The sequence below is a fragment of the Plecotus auritus genome, assembly GCF_963455305.1.
Source record: "Plecotus auritus genome assembly, chromosome: 6".
Lineage (NCBI taxonomy): Eukaryota > Metazoa > Chordata > Mammalia > Chiroptera > Vespertilionidae > Plecotus > Plecotus auritus.
In genome coordinates this window covers 62,296,729-62,314,410 of record NC_137773.1, presented here as the reverse complement: position 1 = coordinate 62,314,410, position 17,682 = coordinate 62,296,729, and the positions used below count along the sequence as shown (strand labels likewise).

General features: G+C 38.4%; 1 protein-coding gene across 2 annotated transcripts; it reads left to right on the top strand.

The window, feature by feature from the left end:
- Positions 1–6,499: 6,499 nt before the first annotated feature.
- On the top strand, positions 6,500–15,894 carry FGA (fibrinogen alpha chain). 2 transcript variants are annotated; one of them, XM_080672047.1, is made up of 7 exons: positions 6,500–6,737; positions 8,638–8,763; positions 9,236–9,419; positions 11,646–11,791; positions 12,380–12,901; positions 13,909–13,987; positions 14,195–15,894. In XM_080672047.1, the coding sequence occupies exons 1-7, from the start codon at positions 6,660–6,662 to the stop codon at positions 14,902–14,904; spliced, it is 1,845 nt and encodes a 614-aa protein (XP_080528173.1). In that variant the 5' UTR covers positions 6,500–6,659; the 3' UTR covers positions 14,905–15,894. The 2 variants fall into 2 exon arrangements, with proteins under 2 accessions (XP_080528173.1, XP_080528172.1); XM_080672046.1 differs by lacking the exon at positions 13,909–13,987 and having other exon boundaries at positions 12,380–13,391.
- The last annotated feature ends 1,788 nt before the right edge of the window (positions 15,895–17,682 follow it).

Genomic DNA, 17,682 nt, shown 5'->3' with positions numbered 1-17,682 from the left:
GCTTAACCTAGCAAACTTGCAGCCCCGGTCAGACAGCTCCAAAACCTCCAAACCCCAAGCAAAGAGGAGAAAACTGTAGTTCTTACTGTAGCTCCTGCTGGGTGGCCTCAGACAGTAGCTGACCTGCACCCCATTGGAGATCCAGAAGCCAGTGTACCTAGTGGTCAGTGTGAGACACCAAATTTCAACTCCTCACATCCATAAGTGATACATTCAAGAGGCAGACTCAGTGAGCACCAAAGCCCCACTGAAACAAGTCCTGCACCATAAGCCTGTCTCCAGCGCAGCAGTTCTTCCATTATAGACACAGCGGGTCCTCACAGCCAATTGGCCTGGAGGTCAATTTCTCCCAGTGTACCAACAGCAATCAAGGCTTAACTACACCAAGACTTTGCACTCAGCCCACAAAGGGGTGTACCAAGAGCGTCCACCTCAGGTGATTGGGGAGGCTGAGCTACTGGCCCCTATAGGTCACCTACTACACAAAGCCACTCCATCAACACAAGGAAGCAACAAAATGCGGAGACAAAGAAACATGTCACGAATGAGAGAAATGGAGGAAAGCAAACTACTGGATGACATAGAGTTCAGAACCACATTTATAAGGTTACTCAAGAATCTTCTAAAAACTGCCGAGAAACTTGATGAGACCTCCGAGGAGCTTAGTGAGACCTTCAAGGACCTTAATGAGAATGCCAAAAAAAGGGAAAAGGACCAGTCAGAAATTAAGCATACACTGTCTGAAATAAAGAATATACAGAAACTCAACTGTAGATCAACGTACCCCAAGAATCAAACCAAAGATCTGAAATATGAGGAAACAAAAAACACCCAACCAGAAAAACAAAAAGAAAAAATCCAAAAATATGAAGATAGTGTAAGGAGCCTCTGGGACAACTTTAAGCGTACCAACATCCGAATTTTTGGGGTGCCAGTAGAAGAGAAAGAGCAAAATATTGAAAACCTATTAGAAGAAATAATGACAGAAAACTTTCCCTACCTGGTGAAAGAAATAGACTTACAAGTTCAGGAAGCACACAGAACCCCATACAAGAGGAATCCAAAGAGGACCACACCAAGACACATCATAATTAAAATGCCAAGGGCAAAAGACAAAGAGAGAATCTTGAAAGCAGCAAGAGAAAAACGGTTAGTTACCTACAAGGGAGCACCCATACGACTGTCAGCTGATTTCTCAACAGAAACTATGCATGCCAGAAGGGAGTGGCAAGAAATATTCAAAGTGATGAACAGCAAGAACCTACAACCAAGATTACTCTACCCAGCAAAGCTATCATTCAGAGTTGAAGGTCAGATAAAGAGCTTCACAGACAAGAAAAAGCTAAAGGAGTTCATCACCACCAAACCAGGATTACATGAAATGCTGAAAGGTGTTCTTTAAGAAGAGGAAGAAGAAGAAAAAGGTAAAGATAAAAATTATGAACAACAAAATGACATCAAATACATACCTACCAACAAGTAAATCTAAAAATCAAGTGAATAAAAAATCTGAAGAACAGAATGGACTGGTGAATATAATAGAATCAGGGACATAGAAAGGGAGTGGACTAACAATTCTCAGGGGGAAGGGGTGTGAGGGGTGTGGGAAGAGACTGGACAAAAAGCTTACACCTATGGATGAAGACAGTGGCGGGGGGTAAGGGTATGGGGTGGGGTGGGGAATCAGGTGGAGGGGAGCTAGGGGGAAAAAAAGAGGAACACCTGTAATAATCTGAACAATAAAGATTTATTTTAAAAAAACACACACATTTAAGAAACCTTGGACTAGAAATGTTTTTCTTCTGAATTTGCACTTCTTTCTTCTGAATTTGCTCTCCTTTTACATCACAAAGCTATGGCATGGGTCAAATGACATAGCATATGAAATTGCTCCAGACACAAAGAAACAAAACAACATTGAATTGATTTTTGCTGTTAAGATAGGCATTTCTATATGGGATTTGAATCCAATGTTGGTTAAGTTTGGAAATATAGTTTTAAAACATTAATATTTTCTGTGTTTTTTTAAATAAACTTTCCATTTTGAAATAATTTTTTTTTATCTACAGCAAAATTTTAAAGATGCTATAATTTCCTATACCCACCACCTAGTTTCCTCTAATTGTTAGCATCTTACATCACCATGGTTCTTTTGTCAAGACTAAGAAACCAACTCTAATAATTACTATTTTCTAAGTCCCACACTTTACTCAGATTTTACCAGTCTTTACACTAATGTCTTTTCTCTCTCCCAGGATCCCATCCAGGATATGTTACATTTAGTTATCACATCTCCTTAGTTTTGGTAACAGTTTATTAGTCTTCCTTTTTCTGCATGACCTGTTTAGAGGAGTATATTCTGGTACACTGGTCGAGTAGTTTGTAAAATGACCCTCAATTTGGGTTTTTCTGCTGTTACTCTCCATAACTTCTTATTGAATTTTATCTAAGCAGAATTTTACCCAAATGCCTTCTGTAAGTTGCCTGGGTTTTACTATAGAACAGTGCATTAAAAATAGATTCCAGTAAGAATCACAGAGAATTAAATGGATCTTGGTAATTAAATTACCCCATACTTTTCATATAATTCCTTGCTGTGGAAAGGCTAAGTACCTTATAGATGCTATTTCCCCATATCTCAATACATCACTATTAATTTAGTAGCAACTGATAGGCTTCGTTTTCTAATCTTTAATAGAAGAACCACATGAAGAGCAGAGAAATGTACCAAATTTAATGCATATAAGATGTATGGTGTTAGAATGAATCCATGTTGTAAATATGAATACATCAATTGGTTATCCAACTATATAATAATTTTACTTTTTAAAAATAGCATTTATATTTTAATAAATGTTCAATGCAAGAAAAATTGATAAATCTAGTTAAATTTAGTAAAGCACAGTATAAGTAAAATTAATTTAGCTTGAAAACTGAATTATTTAATTGATAGTACAATTAAAATAAAAATAAATAAAGGAGTGGGTGGCACCTGTCACCCATCTCTCTCTCTCTCTCTCTCTTTCTCTCTCTCTCTCTCTCTCTCTCTCTCTCTCTCTCTCTCTCATACACTCATGATTACTTAGTGGAAGCTTGATTAAACATGAAAATTATTCACAGACAGCAAAAGAGAATGATTATTATATTATTGGAAAATCTAGAACTTAATTTCAAAAATACTAAAAACTTATTCAATTAAATGACCATTAGTCTGGGCACAGCTCAATTATAAGAAATAAAATAGATTTCTTTCCTAAATAAAGACTTAAAGAGAAATGCAATGTGACAGAATCAAATAAGATCAAGAAAAATTCATGCATTAGTACAGTTCACAATCATTTCTGTGTATTTTAGGAAACTCTCATCTTCTCTCTACACTATAACTTCCAGGACAACCATCTGGAATCAGGGTAGTGATGAGGTCTGAAAATAAAGGTTGCTCTTGCACAAATCATCATGGGAGCTCATTCATCTTTTACAAGAAGCAGCTTGGTTAATAACAAACTTTTACAACACCCTTGAAATGCAGGACACCAGTAGAGAAAATAAGACAAAACGCAATAGCCTTGCCAATGTGTTCCAGTTAGTCCTTCAGAGGCCAGTGACTGCTGTACAAACCTGAGGCAAAGGCCCTGAAAGAGTATTGTGCCTGTCAGAATCACCTAAATTTTTATGATTCATGCATTTCAAACTTTAATTAATTTTAGTACTTTCCAATTGTGCATTTAATACACTGTAACAAAATATTTCCTGTCAAAGTACCATTATCTTCTTGTTATTAGGGCAATAAGAAATGAACATATTCATATCAATTTTTATGCTAGAAGACACAATAAGTACTTTTCAGGATACTCTTGCATTTTGGGGGACCAGAATTAAATCTGATATTTAAGGAAAATTTTATACAAAATGTAACAGAAAACAAGGTAGAACTGATATGTCATGCCCTGCTCTGTGTTCTAACAGTACTTTGAATATACCACACAGAAGTTTTCTCCTTGTTTTGGATTAGTTTAAAACTTACTAAATTGTAGATATTCATCATTTTGATCTACAAAAATCGTAAATTTCCTATGGTTTAACTTCTTAGTTGTATATGCACTTGATTTGTTCACCAATTGTAAGCAACTTGAAGGTACAAGATCGTACATTATTTCTTTCTAACTCAAGAACGTAGCATGCAAGACTGACAATTAGTGAACACAATAAATGGTTGTTACATTTAAATGAAAGGACGAGGAATTAAACTCTCAGAATTTAATACGTGTAAAATCAATCGGTAAAGAAAAGGATGTTCCTTTATTGCCCTGGGATGTATGTCCCAGGAAAGGACAAATGCCTCATTCAAAAAAAAGGCTGAGGGGTTTTGTTTATTTTTTATTTGTCTGTATTTTTAAGTTATGTTTACACAGTGGGAGATATTTAGATGACTGACACATATTTTACTCTTCATGTGTAAGTTTTCATGGGTAGATACAGGTTAAAACTGAAACATATTGACAGCTATAGAATTTCTAGTCTTTTTACACACATTATACACCATACAAATGAAAATTATTCCAGTTCTGCCAGCTGTGATGGGCTAATAAATGCAGGAATCCCTGCATCTAAAAATTTACAATGTGTGAAACATTATAGTAATTTCAAAAGGACGAATAAAGCAAACATTTTTTTTTCATTAGGACAAAAGAAATAAGATATAGGCCCCTCTGAGAAAAATGCAGAGATTGTGATTTAAGAAACTGGAAATTGCTCAAATTATTTTTCCATTTGTAAAAAAATATCCTAATTGTCACAGGCTTTTAAAAATGATACTCCTGGTATTATTTGTTGCCTGTTCATCTGCATGGCCTTCTGTCTAAACAAAACCTGCCTTTCCATAGCTGGTAACATAGCTTGTTCAGGGGGTGGAGAGACCAAACTGGGACTCAGGGCAGTGCCAACCAAAAGAATGCCCAACCCAACTGCCTGGTAAGGGAATTCCGGCCTTGGAGCGCTAACATGGGAACTTTCTATTTTGGGGCATTGGGACACATTCCAGGAACAATGAAAGCTACCAGTCTTGGGGCTCGTAATGTGTATATCCTACATGTAATGCCTTGAACAACCCTGCAAAATAAATATTGTCATATTTATTAGTACATGCTTGCCTGGCATTGGACTAGACTGTACTGTGGTTTCATTAAGCTTAGTGTGCGGGAGACATGAAATAAACAAATAACTTCCCAAATAGCTATTGTCCAGCAGTGATAAAGTACCAGGCTAATGGAATAGCACCTGAGGGTGGCTGCTCTTAGGATAGAGTGGTCAAGGATGGCCTATCTGAGGAGGTGCCATCTGAACAGAGCCCTGGAGGAATTGAGATATGCTGATACTTGAGAGAACGATGGAACAGCAAGGATGATGCCCTCAGGTGGTACCTTGGAAATGCCCTGACATGGCACCAGAGTGGTGGGATTTAATCAGAATGTTTTCCTGTTAATTTACTTGCAATCAGATTATGTCCAACAAAATCACCTGAAGTCTCCCAGGTTACACTCTGGGGACTTCTTCCATATACATGTTCACCTCCCAAGAAGGGCACTTCCTGCGGGCAGAGGAAAACATGAGGAAGTGAAGCCTGAAATTCCTACCCATGCCTGACAGGTTGCCGGTTCAGCCACTGTAGACAAGTGTGACTCAGCTTCCCATGGTGTCATTGCCCTGCTGAACCTGGATGGGGCTCTCGGTCTCCCACTGAGCTCTGCAGCGGCCTCTCGAAATCCAAGAAAACCACAGAAGGGCTGACCTTGATCAGACAAAGAGCCTTCCATATATCAAGCAGTGAAGGAGAGCTCTGCCTTGAACCTGGGTTCTCATCCATTTGTAGCAAGATTCACATGCTTGTGGAGGCTGAGGCAGTGGGTCAGCTTCACAACTGTAGAACCCACCTATGCTTTTTTGCTCAAATGAGGACCCACACCTTTTGTGGGGTGGGGGGGTGGGGGATATAAAGACCAATAAAATATGTCAATTTCTCAGTCAGGTCAATTCTCAGACCAGTTTCAGTCCGGTCCCCACAGGCCAGGCCGAGGGTCCCCACTGGTGCACGAATCCGTGCACCAGAAGCTCAGAACTGGGAAATGCTATAGCTGGGATAATGAACCTAGAATGATTGGAGTTAGAGGCTGCTGTTGTAACCATTTTGGATAGAGATAAATTATCTGTTCAAGGTAAGTTTTTAGGAGGCCTGTAGTCATTTTTTAAAAGTCAGATCATCCAACCAGAATTTTTACGTAACGTGAAATATCATTTGTCAAATCTCTGTTTCACAGTGAGCTACAGCTAGCACGCCTCCATATTCCTTCAAGTACTCAAGTTCGGTATGTTCTCCTATGTTCCCCTCTGTATTTCCAAGGCCACCTTGTTCCTGGAATGTGGGATCTGTCCCTCTCTGTTGCTGCCTTTGCAACAGCTTATTGGAAGCAAACAAGCACGGGGAAATTGAGCAAGAACTTCTGGGACACCAACCTTGGAGAAGAAGCAAGGAATGTAGAATGCATGTTGACCGTCCAAACAGGACGGAGATAATGATTAATCGAATCTCCTGCAGGTTTAAATGAGATGGGAACTGGGAGTGAAGGCAATCCTCTTTTCTTGCAGCTGGAGTGCTGCTCCTCATGAGTCAACCCCCCTCGGAAATGATGTGTTCCATGTGGATTTTCTGCCTGGTCCTGAGCGTGGCGGGCACAGTTTGGGTATGGTGCCTTTATTTTCTCTTCTTGCCTTCTCTCTGGTGGGTATTTCACAGAGCTCGCAGGTCTGAGTCGGTGTTATGCATGTCCTCACACACTGTCGGCTCTCCCAGTTCAGGCCATGAAGGCAAGTTCCCAGATGGGCCAAACATCTCAAGAGATCAGGGTAATATGACCCTAAGAGGGAGACTTAGGGGGAACAAAGTGTATAAATTCACAGGGGAAGCTTTAACATTTGTAACTCAGGCTTACAACATATTTTTTAAGGGAAAGATATCTTTGCCAGCTTAGTTGCTAAAAAGCCTTGAGATAGTTAATGCTAGTTACCATAACAAAACAATCACATAAGTTTTTAAAACCTAACTATTATTATTATTATTGTTATTTGTCCAGAATAAGCAGAACAGTGGTTTAATATGGTTTTTCTGAAAGGTAGTTTTTGTGTTTCTTTTAAGACAAATACAAAACAAATTAGTTATTTTTGCAAATATATTACAAAGCAAAGCCAGGAGAGATTAACTAATAAGGCAATTTGGTTTTGGGAAGCTATTATATTCTTTTAAGGTAATTACTAAATACTGTAATAACTTCTAAAGTTTGACTCCAGAAACCTATAGAAAAGAAGAGAAACTTTATTCAACAAGGCTTTTGAAACAGTTTAATCTTATAAAAACATGATAAATATAGGCTGTGAATTATTCCAATTTATTTCTTTTCCTTCATCGCTCATAAACCTGAATACCAGAGCAGAAAAAAACTAAAGAGGGTTTCTAACTTAATTTTCTCCCTTATAGTAAAATAATAAGTAAACATTTTTATGGGAAATAAAACTAACATCATTTGCTGCGATGATGTTTTGGATAATGTATAACTTCCAGTTATTTCTCCCTGTTATTGGCATAAATATTTAACTTTTGCCTGCTTGCATTTTTGTGCCATTTTATTCTGAAGTATATTTGAATTTATAATTTTATTTCTTAGACAAAAAGATTGTACTTGTTACTTTAAATAAATTGTTCTTAATTGCCTGAATTAGTATTACTATTATTGGGGTATTTTTTTTAATGAGATGACAAATGTTAACTAATTATAAAAATAAACTGAGGTTAAAATAACAAAGTCCTTGTAAGTTGGTGGTACATAGTAAAAATAGCTAAAATCTAAAACCTTCATTGATTTTGGGATATAAAATCTTATTGGAAGAATACTTTTATATCTTATTTCATCTCATAGATCACAATAGAAAAATTTTAAATCTGTGCTTCTATTATAAGGTGTTCAAAAAAGTTGTCAGTCATGGACCATTATTTTTACTTTCACTCTACTTTTCCTCATTTAAAACACAAAGAAACTATTACATGAGTGAGCAACCAAAAAAGCATGTCTGAGTTTAGTTGAACTGGTTACATATGTGTCCTTGGAATATATTTGCTCAAATAATGGACCCATAAGGTCATTATTAAAGGCGAGACAGACATTAAGCCAAGATAGTGTAGGCTTTTTCCTACTGGAACAAGAATTATAGGAGGAAGAACCCTTTGAATTTTCCAATTATCTATCTCCAGACATTAATGAAAATGAAAAGGTAAATTTTAACCAATTTTGTTGCTTCAAATAATTTCCCTTTTATAATAGAGTTTTGAAAAGGACTACCATTTAATAAATGCTTTAGTATCAAACACAGTTAAGAAATGTGTACAACTTATCTCCTTTAATTCTCACAACTTCATAGAATGGGTATCAGGATTCTCATTAGAAAGATCAGAAGTCGGAAGCTTGTAGAGGCCCTGACGCTGGCACTCTTCACCTCTGGGAACGCCCCTCCTCTTCGTGGGGTTGACAGTGTCTTTTCCTTATCTTCTCGCTGTTCCTTTCTTTTGTGTCTGTAAATGAATCCTTAAAGACTGCAGAGACCGATGAAGGTGATTTTTTAGCTGGAGGAGGAGGTGTGCGTGGCCCCAGACTTACGGAAAGACAGCAATCTTCCTGCAAAGAGACAGACTGGCCCTTCTGCGCTGATGAAGACTGGGTGAGCAGTGGGCATGGGGGAAAGAGAGACTCCTTCCTTGTGTTAGAAACATACACAGGCTGACCCATTAGGTCACAGACAACCTTTCCAATGGAAGTAATCTAATAGTTTCTTACATGTCAAATGAAAAAGGACAAATGAAAAGGAACCTAGTCCTGAGAGCACAATTTAAATTACCTCCCATGCTCTGGTCATTAGTGGGTTAAGACATTGGATTTTAGTTGTCTATTCAGATACTAGAAATTTGAATAGTATGGCCTTGGGATATCATGGGGCCTAATTTATGACTGAGGGGCCCCTCATTTCAGAATTTCTCTATGATCTCTGCCTAGTCCTGCTAAATTACTTTTAAATTAAAGGATGATCTGAAGAGATTGAGGAGGGGAGCAATAGGAGCTGCATGGAAACCTTCAAAATTGTACTGAATCCAAGAGAGAGGCACTTAATGTAATGTTTTTCTCTTTACTTTCAGAACCAAAAATGCCCTTCCGGCTGCAGGATAAAAGGGTTAATTGATGAAGTCAATCAAGATTTTACAAACAGAATAAATAAGCTCAAAAATTCATTCTTTGATTATCAGAAGAACAATAAGGACTCTAGTTTACTCACCAGGAATATAATGGAACTTGTGAGAGGGGATTTTGCCAGCTCTAACAGTAAGTATTACATATTTAGCGCTTTGATTTTATAACACACAGCAAAACAACAACATCAAAAATTCTAAATATGGTGTCTCCTTATAGCAACTGAGATTTCATTCCAAAATATTTCGTGTAGAAACACATACCCTTAAGATATAGCTGAATTTTTAAGGAGGAGCTTGCAATTTTGTTATTGTTATAATGTCAAAAAGAGTTGTTTAATGTAAGTCAGAATTTTGGATTGAAGACTAGAATTTAAGTGCTTTCTTTTCAAAGGTACATACTGAAAATAAGTTGGGCCCAACCTGCTGAGTAGACATATTTGTTTCTCTCTTACAGAGGAGGAAGCAGAGAGGTCAAGGAACTTGCTTAAATACCCAAAGCTGTCATGTGATGGAGTTGGGAGTTCCACCCATAGACTCCACTAAGCAGATTATGCAGTGGTGGTGTTTATTTTTAATTAAAATTGTAATTGTAAGCCATGTTCTAACTTCCTTACAGAACAAGGGCTAGGCCACACTAGGACCAGGAAGCATTGGGTTTGCTCCGGGCCTGGGCAGCAAGTTTAGTGAAACCCCAGGTCCTAAAGCCTTGCTTGACTCTTTATAGCTTCAGGAGACACTGGACTAATTTAAAGTCAATGGTGCAACATAATTGGCAAGAGAGTGATCCTGCTGAACTAAAACAACACAAAAACAAAAAGTTTAGGAAAAATTTCAAGTCCAGCCCTGACCGGTTTGGCTCAGTGGGTAGAGCGTTGGCCTGCAGACTCAAGGGTCCCAGGTTCGATTCCAGTCAAGGGCATGTACCTTGGTTGTGGGCACATACCCAGTAAGGGGTGTGCAGGAGGCAGCTGATCGATGTTTCTCTCTCATCGATGTTTCTGACTCTCTATCCCTCTCCCTTCCTCTCTGTAGAAAATCAATAAAATATATTTAAAAAAAAATTTTCAAGTCCATAGATAGGAAGAAAACCCTAGTAATAAAATCCAGAAACACAATTCCCTCTACATCATGTCCGGCTTTCAAGAAAAAAAAATTACAAGGCAAAAAGCACACATTAAAGAGGCAGAGCAAGCATCAAAACCAGACATGACTGGGGTGTTGGAATTATTAGACTGGCAATTTAAACCAAATATGATGACTATGCTAAGGATTCTAATGAATAAAGTAGACAGCATGCCCATGCAAGAACATGGGCAGTGTAAGCAGAGAAATGGAAATCCCAAGAGAGAACTAAAAAGCAGTGCTAGAGATAAAAAACAACAGACAGAGTGAAGAATGCCTGTGATCGGCTCATTAGGAGACTGGGCATGGCTAAGAGGATATATCAATAAAATCCCCAAAAACCTATACGTTCATTTTATACATTAGTCCAAATCTATAGAATGCACTACACCAAGAGTGAACCCTAGGATAAACTACGGCCTTTGGGTGATTATGATGTATCAATGTAGGTTCATATTTGGTTAAAAAAAAAAAGACCATTATGATGAGTGATGTTGATAATGAGAGTCACTATGCATGTTTGGGGGCAGTGGGTATAAGGGAAATCTCTATACCTTCTTGGAAACCTAAAACTGCTCTAAAAAATGAACAATTGATAACTATACACACAAAAAGAAATAAAAATAGAAAGTTGTGTGGGGGAAAAAAAGAAAATCCAGGAACATGTTCAAGTCCTATGAGTAAGGATATGATAAAATAATTGGAATGTGATCAAACCAATTATTTTATCTCCTAATTATCTTTAAAATTCCAAAGAGATTTTTCTTCTGCAGTTATTTGTGTTTTTTAAAAATATATTTTATTGATTTTTTACAGAGAGGAAGGGAGAGAGATAGAGAGTTAGAAACATCGATCAGCTGCCTCCTGCACACCTCCCACTGGGGATGTGCCCGCAACCAAGGTACATGCCCTTGACCGGAATCGAACCCGGGACCTTTCAGTCTGCAGGTTGACTCTCTATCCACTGAGCCAAACCAGTTTCGGCATTCTGCAGTTATTTGGAATTCTAATTGCTGGTAGGGTACCTTAACTGACATCCATAAATGACTACAGGACATAACATTGCCCAAAAATCAAACGCCTAATAGATTTGCAACTCACAAATTAAATACTCAGAGAACAAACTATTATCAAAGTAACATGAGGAATATTTCTAAGTAAATTTCCTTCTTTTACTGGCTATTTCAAGCAAATCACTCAATAGCTGCTTCAATATCCATATTTTCTATTTCAGACAATGATAATACATACAACCAAGTGTCAGAAGATCTGAGAAGCAGACTTGAGACCCTGAATCGCAAAGTCACAGAACATGTACAGCTTATCCAACTTCTGCAGAAAAATGTCAAGGCTCAGCTGGTAGATATGAAGCGACTGGAGGTAAGAAAGTGCATGGTTCTGTCACCAGATTTCCTTATTTTGAATAGTAGGAAAATGGGAGGCGATAGTCATTCACTGAATGCCTACTATACATAGAGCAATGTGCTCTGTATCCCTTATCTAACTATAAAGTATTATTCCCCCTCTCTACAGGTGGAAAAAAAATAAAGCTCAGTGATATTAAGTAAAATTTCCCAGGGCACACAGATAGTAAATTTCAAAATCAAATATTCAGTTCCTGCTTATCTTATTCAAATTCCTGATACTGCCAAGCTTCCAAGTCCTCAGCCTCCCGGAAGACCACTTCGCCAGTGTTTCCTTTCACAGGAAATAGCAACTTGCTCTTGATCTGTTCTAAGATAAATCCAAATAGTTCATATTGCTTCTCTTGGCTAGCCTAACAACACCCAGCATCTCTTCCACTGAGGATACTACATAAATGGAGAATAAAGTATGGGTTGGTAGGTCTCCAATTCAAAGAAGTGAAAACCATTTCCAAGAAATAAACTAACTACTAAGAACTCAATAGACATCTTTTATTTATTTAGATCTACCTTTTTTTCCTTATCTTTCTCCTCCTTTCTCTAGGTGGACATTGATATTAAGATCCGATCTTGCCAAGGGTCATGCAGCAGGGCTGTAGCACGTGCAATAGATCTACAAGACTATGAGGATCAGCAGAAGCAAGTTGAACATCTCATTGCCAAAGACCTACTTCCGCCTAAATATAGACAACACTTACCACTGTTAAAGATGAGCCCATCTTTAGATTTGGTTCCCAGAGAGTCCAAGAGCCAGCTTCAGGCAGCCCCTCCAGAGTTTAAGGCACTCATGGAAATGCGGCAGATGAAAATGGCGTTAGAGAGGTCTGGGACAGATAAGAATCTCCGAGGAGACTCTGCCTCTCGTGGAGCAGGATCAGCACCTGAAAACCCCAGGAAACCTGTACCTGGTAGTAGTGGGAATCCGAAACCTGAGAGCTCTGGACCTGGTGGTGCTGGTACTTGGAACCATGGAAGTTTTGGGCCTGAAAGGCCAGATAACACAGGGCATGGGAACATCAGGCCTGCCAACCCAGACTGGGGCACATTTTTAGAATCTCCAGAAAGTGTAAGTCCAGGGACAAAGAAAGAGTACCACACAGGTAAACTGGTCACTTCTGAAGGAGGTAAAGAGCTTCTGATTGGTAAAGAGAAGGCTACCTCTGGTGGCCTAATCTCCAGGCGCAGTTCATGCTCTAAAACCATTACTAAGGCTATTATAGGTAGTGATGGCCGCGAAAAAGTGACGAAAGAAGTGATCACCTCTGAGGATGGTTCTGACTGTGGGGACACAACTGGTTTAGACTTGTTCCATACTTCGACTAGGGATAGCCTAGACGAATTCCGTCGTAGGTTCCCTGACGATGCTGCTTTCTTTGACACTGACTCAACTGGGAAAACATTCCCAAGTTTGTTGTCACCTGAGTTAAGAGAATCTGGGACCCACTCTATGGGCTCAGCATCTGATATTTTCAGAGACTTAGAGGAAACCAGCTCTCACCACGTCAGCGGAACTCATACCACCAAGAAAGGCCGAGCTAGAGCTCGCACTGCCAGAGGTATCCACACTTCTCTAGACTAAATTATTTTTGCAATGTGCTCCCATAGCACCTTGCACTTCTTTCCTAGCCCTCTTTCATGCTTTATTAAAATTACCCCTTTTTTTGTTTGTTTTTCATGTTGAACTGTAAATTCCATGGGGGCAGGGACTTTGTCTATCATGCTCATTTCTGTATCCCAAATGCCTAACAGTACAGAAAGGTCACCATTCAATAAATACATGTTAAATGAATCCCTCTGAAACTCGATTTTGAGTTTGTTTAAGCAAATTATTTTACCATTCAAAATATGTGTTGCTGGAATTGTTACCCAATTTATTGACCATATTGTTTGGAGTGGCTCTCAGTTGAAAGTGAGATTAGGTTAAAAACAAGTTATATTAGTGCTAAATGTTGCTTAGATATCTTTGCTGGTTACTTGCTCAGTACGTGCAAGTAAAAGTTCAAATCCATTGAGGAAATCCCCTTTGCAATTTGTAGGTATAAGTGCCTCTCATTTGCTTATGATTCATTCCAGTGTAAAAGCATGTTTTCTCCATGGAGGGAAGGAAGAAAAGAAGGAAGGAAAGAAAGAAGAAAGGAAGGAAGAAAAAAAGGCAGGAGGAAAGAAGGGAGGGAGGGAGGGAGGGAGGGAGGAAGGAAGGAAGGAAGGAAGGAAGGAAGGAAGGAAGGAAGGAAGGAAGGCAGGGAAGGGAAGGAAGGGAAAGGAAGCCAGTATCTACCTTCATTTAATCTGGGCCAATCTTATCTTTGTAAAGTTAAATGAGAGTAACTTCTTCCAACCAGCTTAATTTTTCTTTTAGACTGTGATGATGTCCTTCAAACACATCCTTCAGGTGCCCAAAGTGGCCTTTTCAATATCAAGCTACCGGGATCCAGTAAGATTTTTTCAGTTTATTGCGATCAAGAGACCAGTTTGGGAGGATGGCTTTTGATCCAGCAAAGAATGGATGGATCACTGAATTTTAACCGGACGTGGCAAGACTACAAGAGAGGTTTCGGCAGCGTGAATGACAAGGGGGAAGGAGAATTCTGGCTAGGCAATGAATACCTCCACTTGCTAACCCTGAGGGGCTCTGTGCTTCGGGTTGAATTAGAGGACTGGGCCGGGAACCTGGCTTATGCAGAATATCACTTGAGGGTAGGCTCCGAGGCAGAAGGCTATGCCCTGCACGTCTCCTCCTACAAGGGCACGGCGGGCAATGCTCTGATTGAGGGTTCCGTGGAGGAAGGCACAGAGTACACTTCTCACAATGGCATGCAGTTCAGCACCTTTGACAGGGATGCAGACCAGTGGGAAGAGAACTGTGCAGAAGTCTATGGAGGAGGCTGGTGGTACAACAACTGCCAGGCAGCCAATCTCAATGGCATCTATTACCCTGGGGGCTTCTATGACCCCAGGAACAACAGTCCTTATGAGATTGAGAATGGAGTGGTCTGGGTCCCCTTCAGAGGAGCAGATTATTCCCTCCGGGCTGTCCGCATGAAAATCAGGCCCCTGGTGACCCAATAAGCAGAAAGAGTGGAAGTGAGAGCACTCCGTTTTGTTTAGCAAAGTGGAAGAAAAATAAGGAAGATGAAGGCGTCAAGATTCCTTACAACCTAAAAAATTCCCCGGTGCTATTTTATTATTCTTTGTACTGTAGCTAAATGTAACTGAGTCATATTAGTGCTTCAAAAAATAAAGTTACGTGATTTTTGTAAATCTTTCAACTAGCTCTGTGAGTTTTAAAATTTCTGTAAGGCTACACAAACAAGGGACATTCAGTACATCAGAAAGAGGGACTCGGATAAAAGCTCCTGTCCGCAACGGTGTTGTTTGGAGAGCTTCTCTTCCCACACCAAAGTCATAGGGCTATTGCAAAGTAAAGAAGTTATTTCATCCAAGCCATTTGAATGACTTTAAACTAATATTTTTAACTTGCAAAGCACTCAATTTAACAATGGTTGGCTTTTGTAGAGGAATTGACTAAGTTCTTTTATCTTTTCTGTTAGTAAGCAAATCCATGCAGGCAGGAGAGCCATTCTTCCCTAATAGAAATAGAAATCTCTTCATTAAGGTTTCAATGAAGACCACAATACACACTTACTTTTTCCCCCCAATAGTCTAATCAATTTCTTTCAAAAAATACCTGGAAAAATTCATTTAAATTTTTAAAAAATATTTACAAGTCTTCCAAAATCAGATGGTATTTACAATTGACAATTTCCACAGCATTCATCTCACTTTATTTTTCTACCGATTATAAAGTGTAGTCTGTGATACATTAATTGTTATTAAAGTACAACAATTTGTTTGAAAGCATCTCACTAAACATGATTTATACTCTTTATAAGTTCAACATATTTACATTAATCGATATTTTATTTTGATCTAAGTTGCTTCTTTGACCTTGGTGGCTTGGGTTCCTGCTCCAAATTTTTAACTCATATTTTCTTTTAGTGAGAACTACTTGCCATTTATTCTTGAAAATATATTAAAATATCCCAAACGCTTTGGGATCCCAGTACATTGTCCTCAATTGCATAGTTTCTATCACAATGTAACTGCATCCTTTCTCCTTGTAAGGAAAGGAGGGAGGAAAGAGAGAGGGGGAGGGAGGGAGAGAGGGAGGGAGAGAGGGAGATAAGAAGGGAGGGAGGGAGGGAGGGAGTGGAGAAAACTAAGAAGGAAGGAAGGTGGCTAGGGCTAGGGACCAGAGCATGGGGAGAAGAGGAAATGTGAGCATAAGAACTTGTGAGTTACATATGAAGCCCCAGTATTCTTGCATTTCCTATGTAAAATTAAAAATTCTTGCTACAAATAAGTGATACACCTCCAAATCTTTGCATACTTGGATAAGAACTTCTTCAGAATGAAAAGAAGCTTCATTTATTTTAGACAATGAAGTTGCCTGTTATCCCTATGCCCACATGTTGACACTCACACATATGGAGCAGGAAGAATTTTATTTTCCAGAATATCACAATATTAGGGACAGAATCATTTCCTAAAATGAAAGTGACTCTGAATTGGAAGGACTATGCATTTCTCATTTATTTTGAAGGCTTTGTGTTTATTAGCAAAGAATAGGGAACTTCTTTTAATTTAATAAACAATAGCCAATATTAGCACAATCATGAAATTAGAGATACAATTTGGTTGTGAGAAGACACCGAATATCTCTTTTCCATTTTACCTTATCTTTAACCTATTGCCCTATTACCTTTGTTCCTGAAGTTAAATATCAATTCAACTTCTCTGATTCACATTCACACGGAAGCCCACTATAACTTGATTTTCACTTGGTTACCATTCTCTTGAAATTCTTCTCCTTAAAGTCAACAATAATGTTGTAGTACTAAATTTAAAATCCTACATTCAATCCTCTTCCTGCCCGACCTCCTTGAAACATCTGCTACTATGGTCCCCATCCTTCTCTTCAACCTGTAATTTCTCTTGTTTATGGTATACTACTCCCACCGGAGTCCTTCCTTAGTCTTTTTAACTGGCCAATTCTTTCTTAGACGACTCCTTAGGCCCTCATAGTTCTTGTTCATATCTCAAAATTAACAGTCAATCCCAAACTCTAATGTGTTTGTTATTATGGCACTAGATTGTGAATTCATTTAGGCATTTATGTAATGTTTCCTGCCCTACATGAGAATGTCTCACATATTTCAAGGTTGTACAGGTATGTTTTAAAAGTTTCTTTAAATATTTTTTTTATTTTACATTTAAAGATTAACCTAGAATTTATTTTCATATGTAAGGAAAGTCTACTTTTGTGTTGTTGGGGATAGATAGCCAGTGATGCTAGGGTCATTTATTAAAGGGTTCTTTGCCAGTGGAATTGAAATTCAATTTTGTTGAATAAAACTTTCCTTGGATCCATCTGTAGACTCTCTCATGTGCTTATATCACCTTGCTCATCTTTAAAGTATAGCTTTTGGATGAAATGCTCTCCCTCTTACTCTCCACTTTTTCTCTCTCTCTTTTTTCAGTCTTAGAACAGTTTGACTTTCATTTTCTACTTTTTTTTTGTTTGTTCTATGGGCTACTTAAAGCAGCCTTTAATTTCCAATTAATTATTTTCTTAGGGGGTTAGGGTGAGTCATCTTTTTTTCTGTTTTCTTTTTAGTAATCCTGAACTCATTTGAAATTGGTGAGTCATCTTTTAATTATTAATTTCCAAGTATTTCATAAACTATTTAGTTTAACCGATTATTTAATTCTAATTGTTTTAGAATTTTAAGGTAGTCTATGTGACATAAACATGATTAATTTTTGTAAATGTTCCATAGGCAAAAA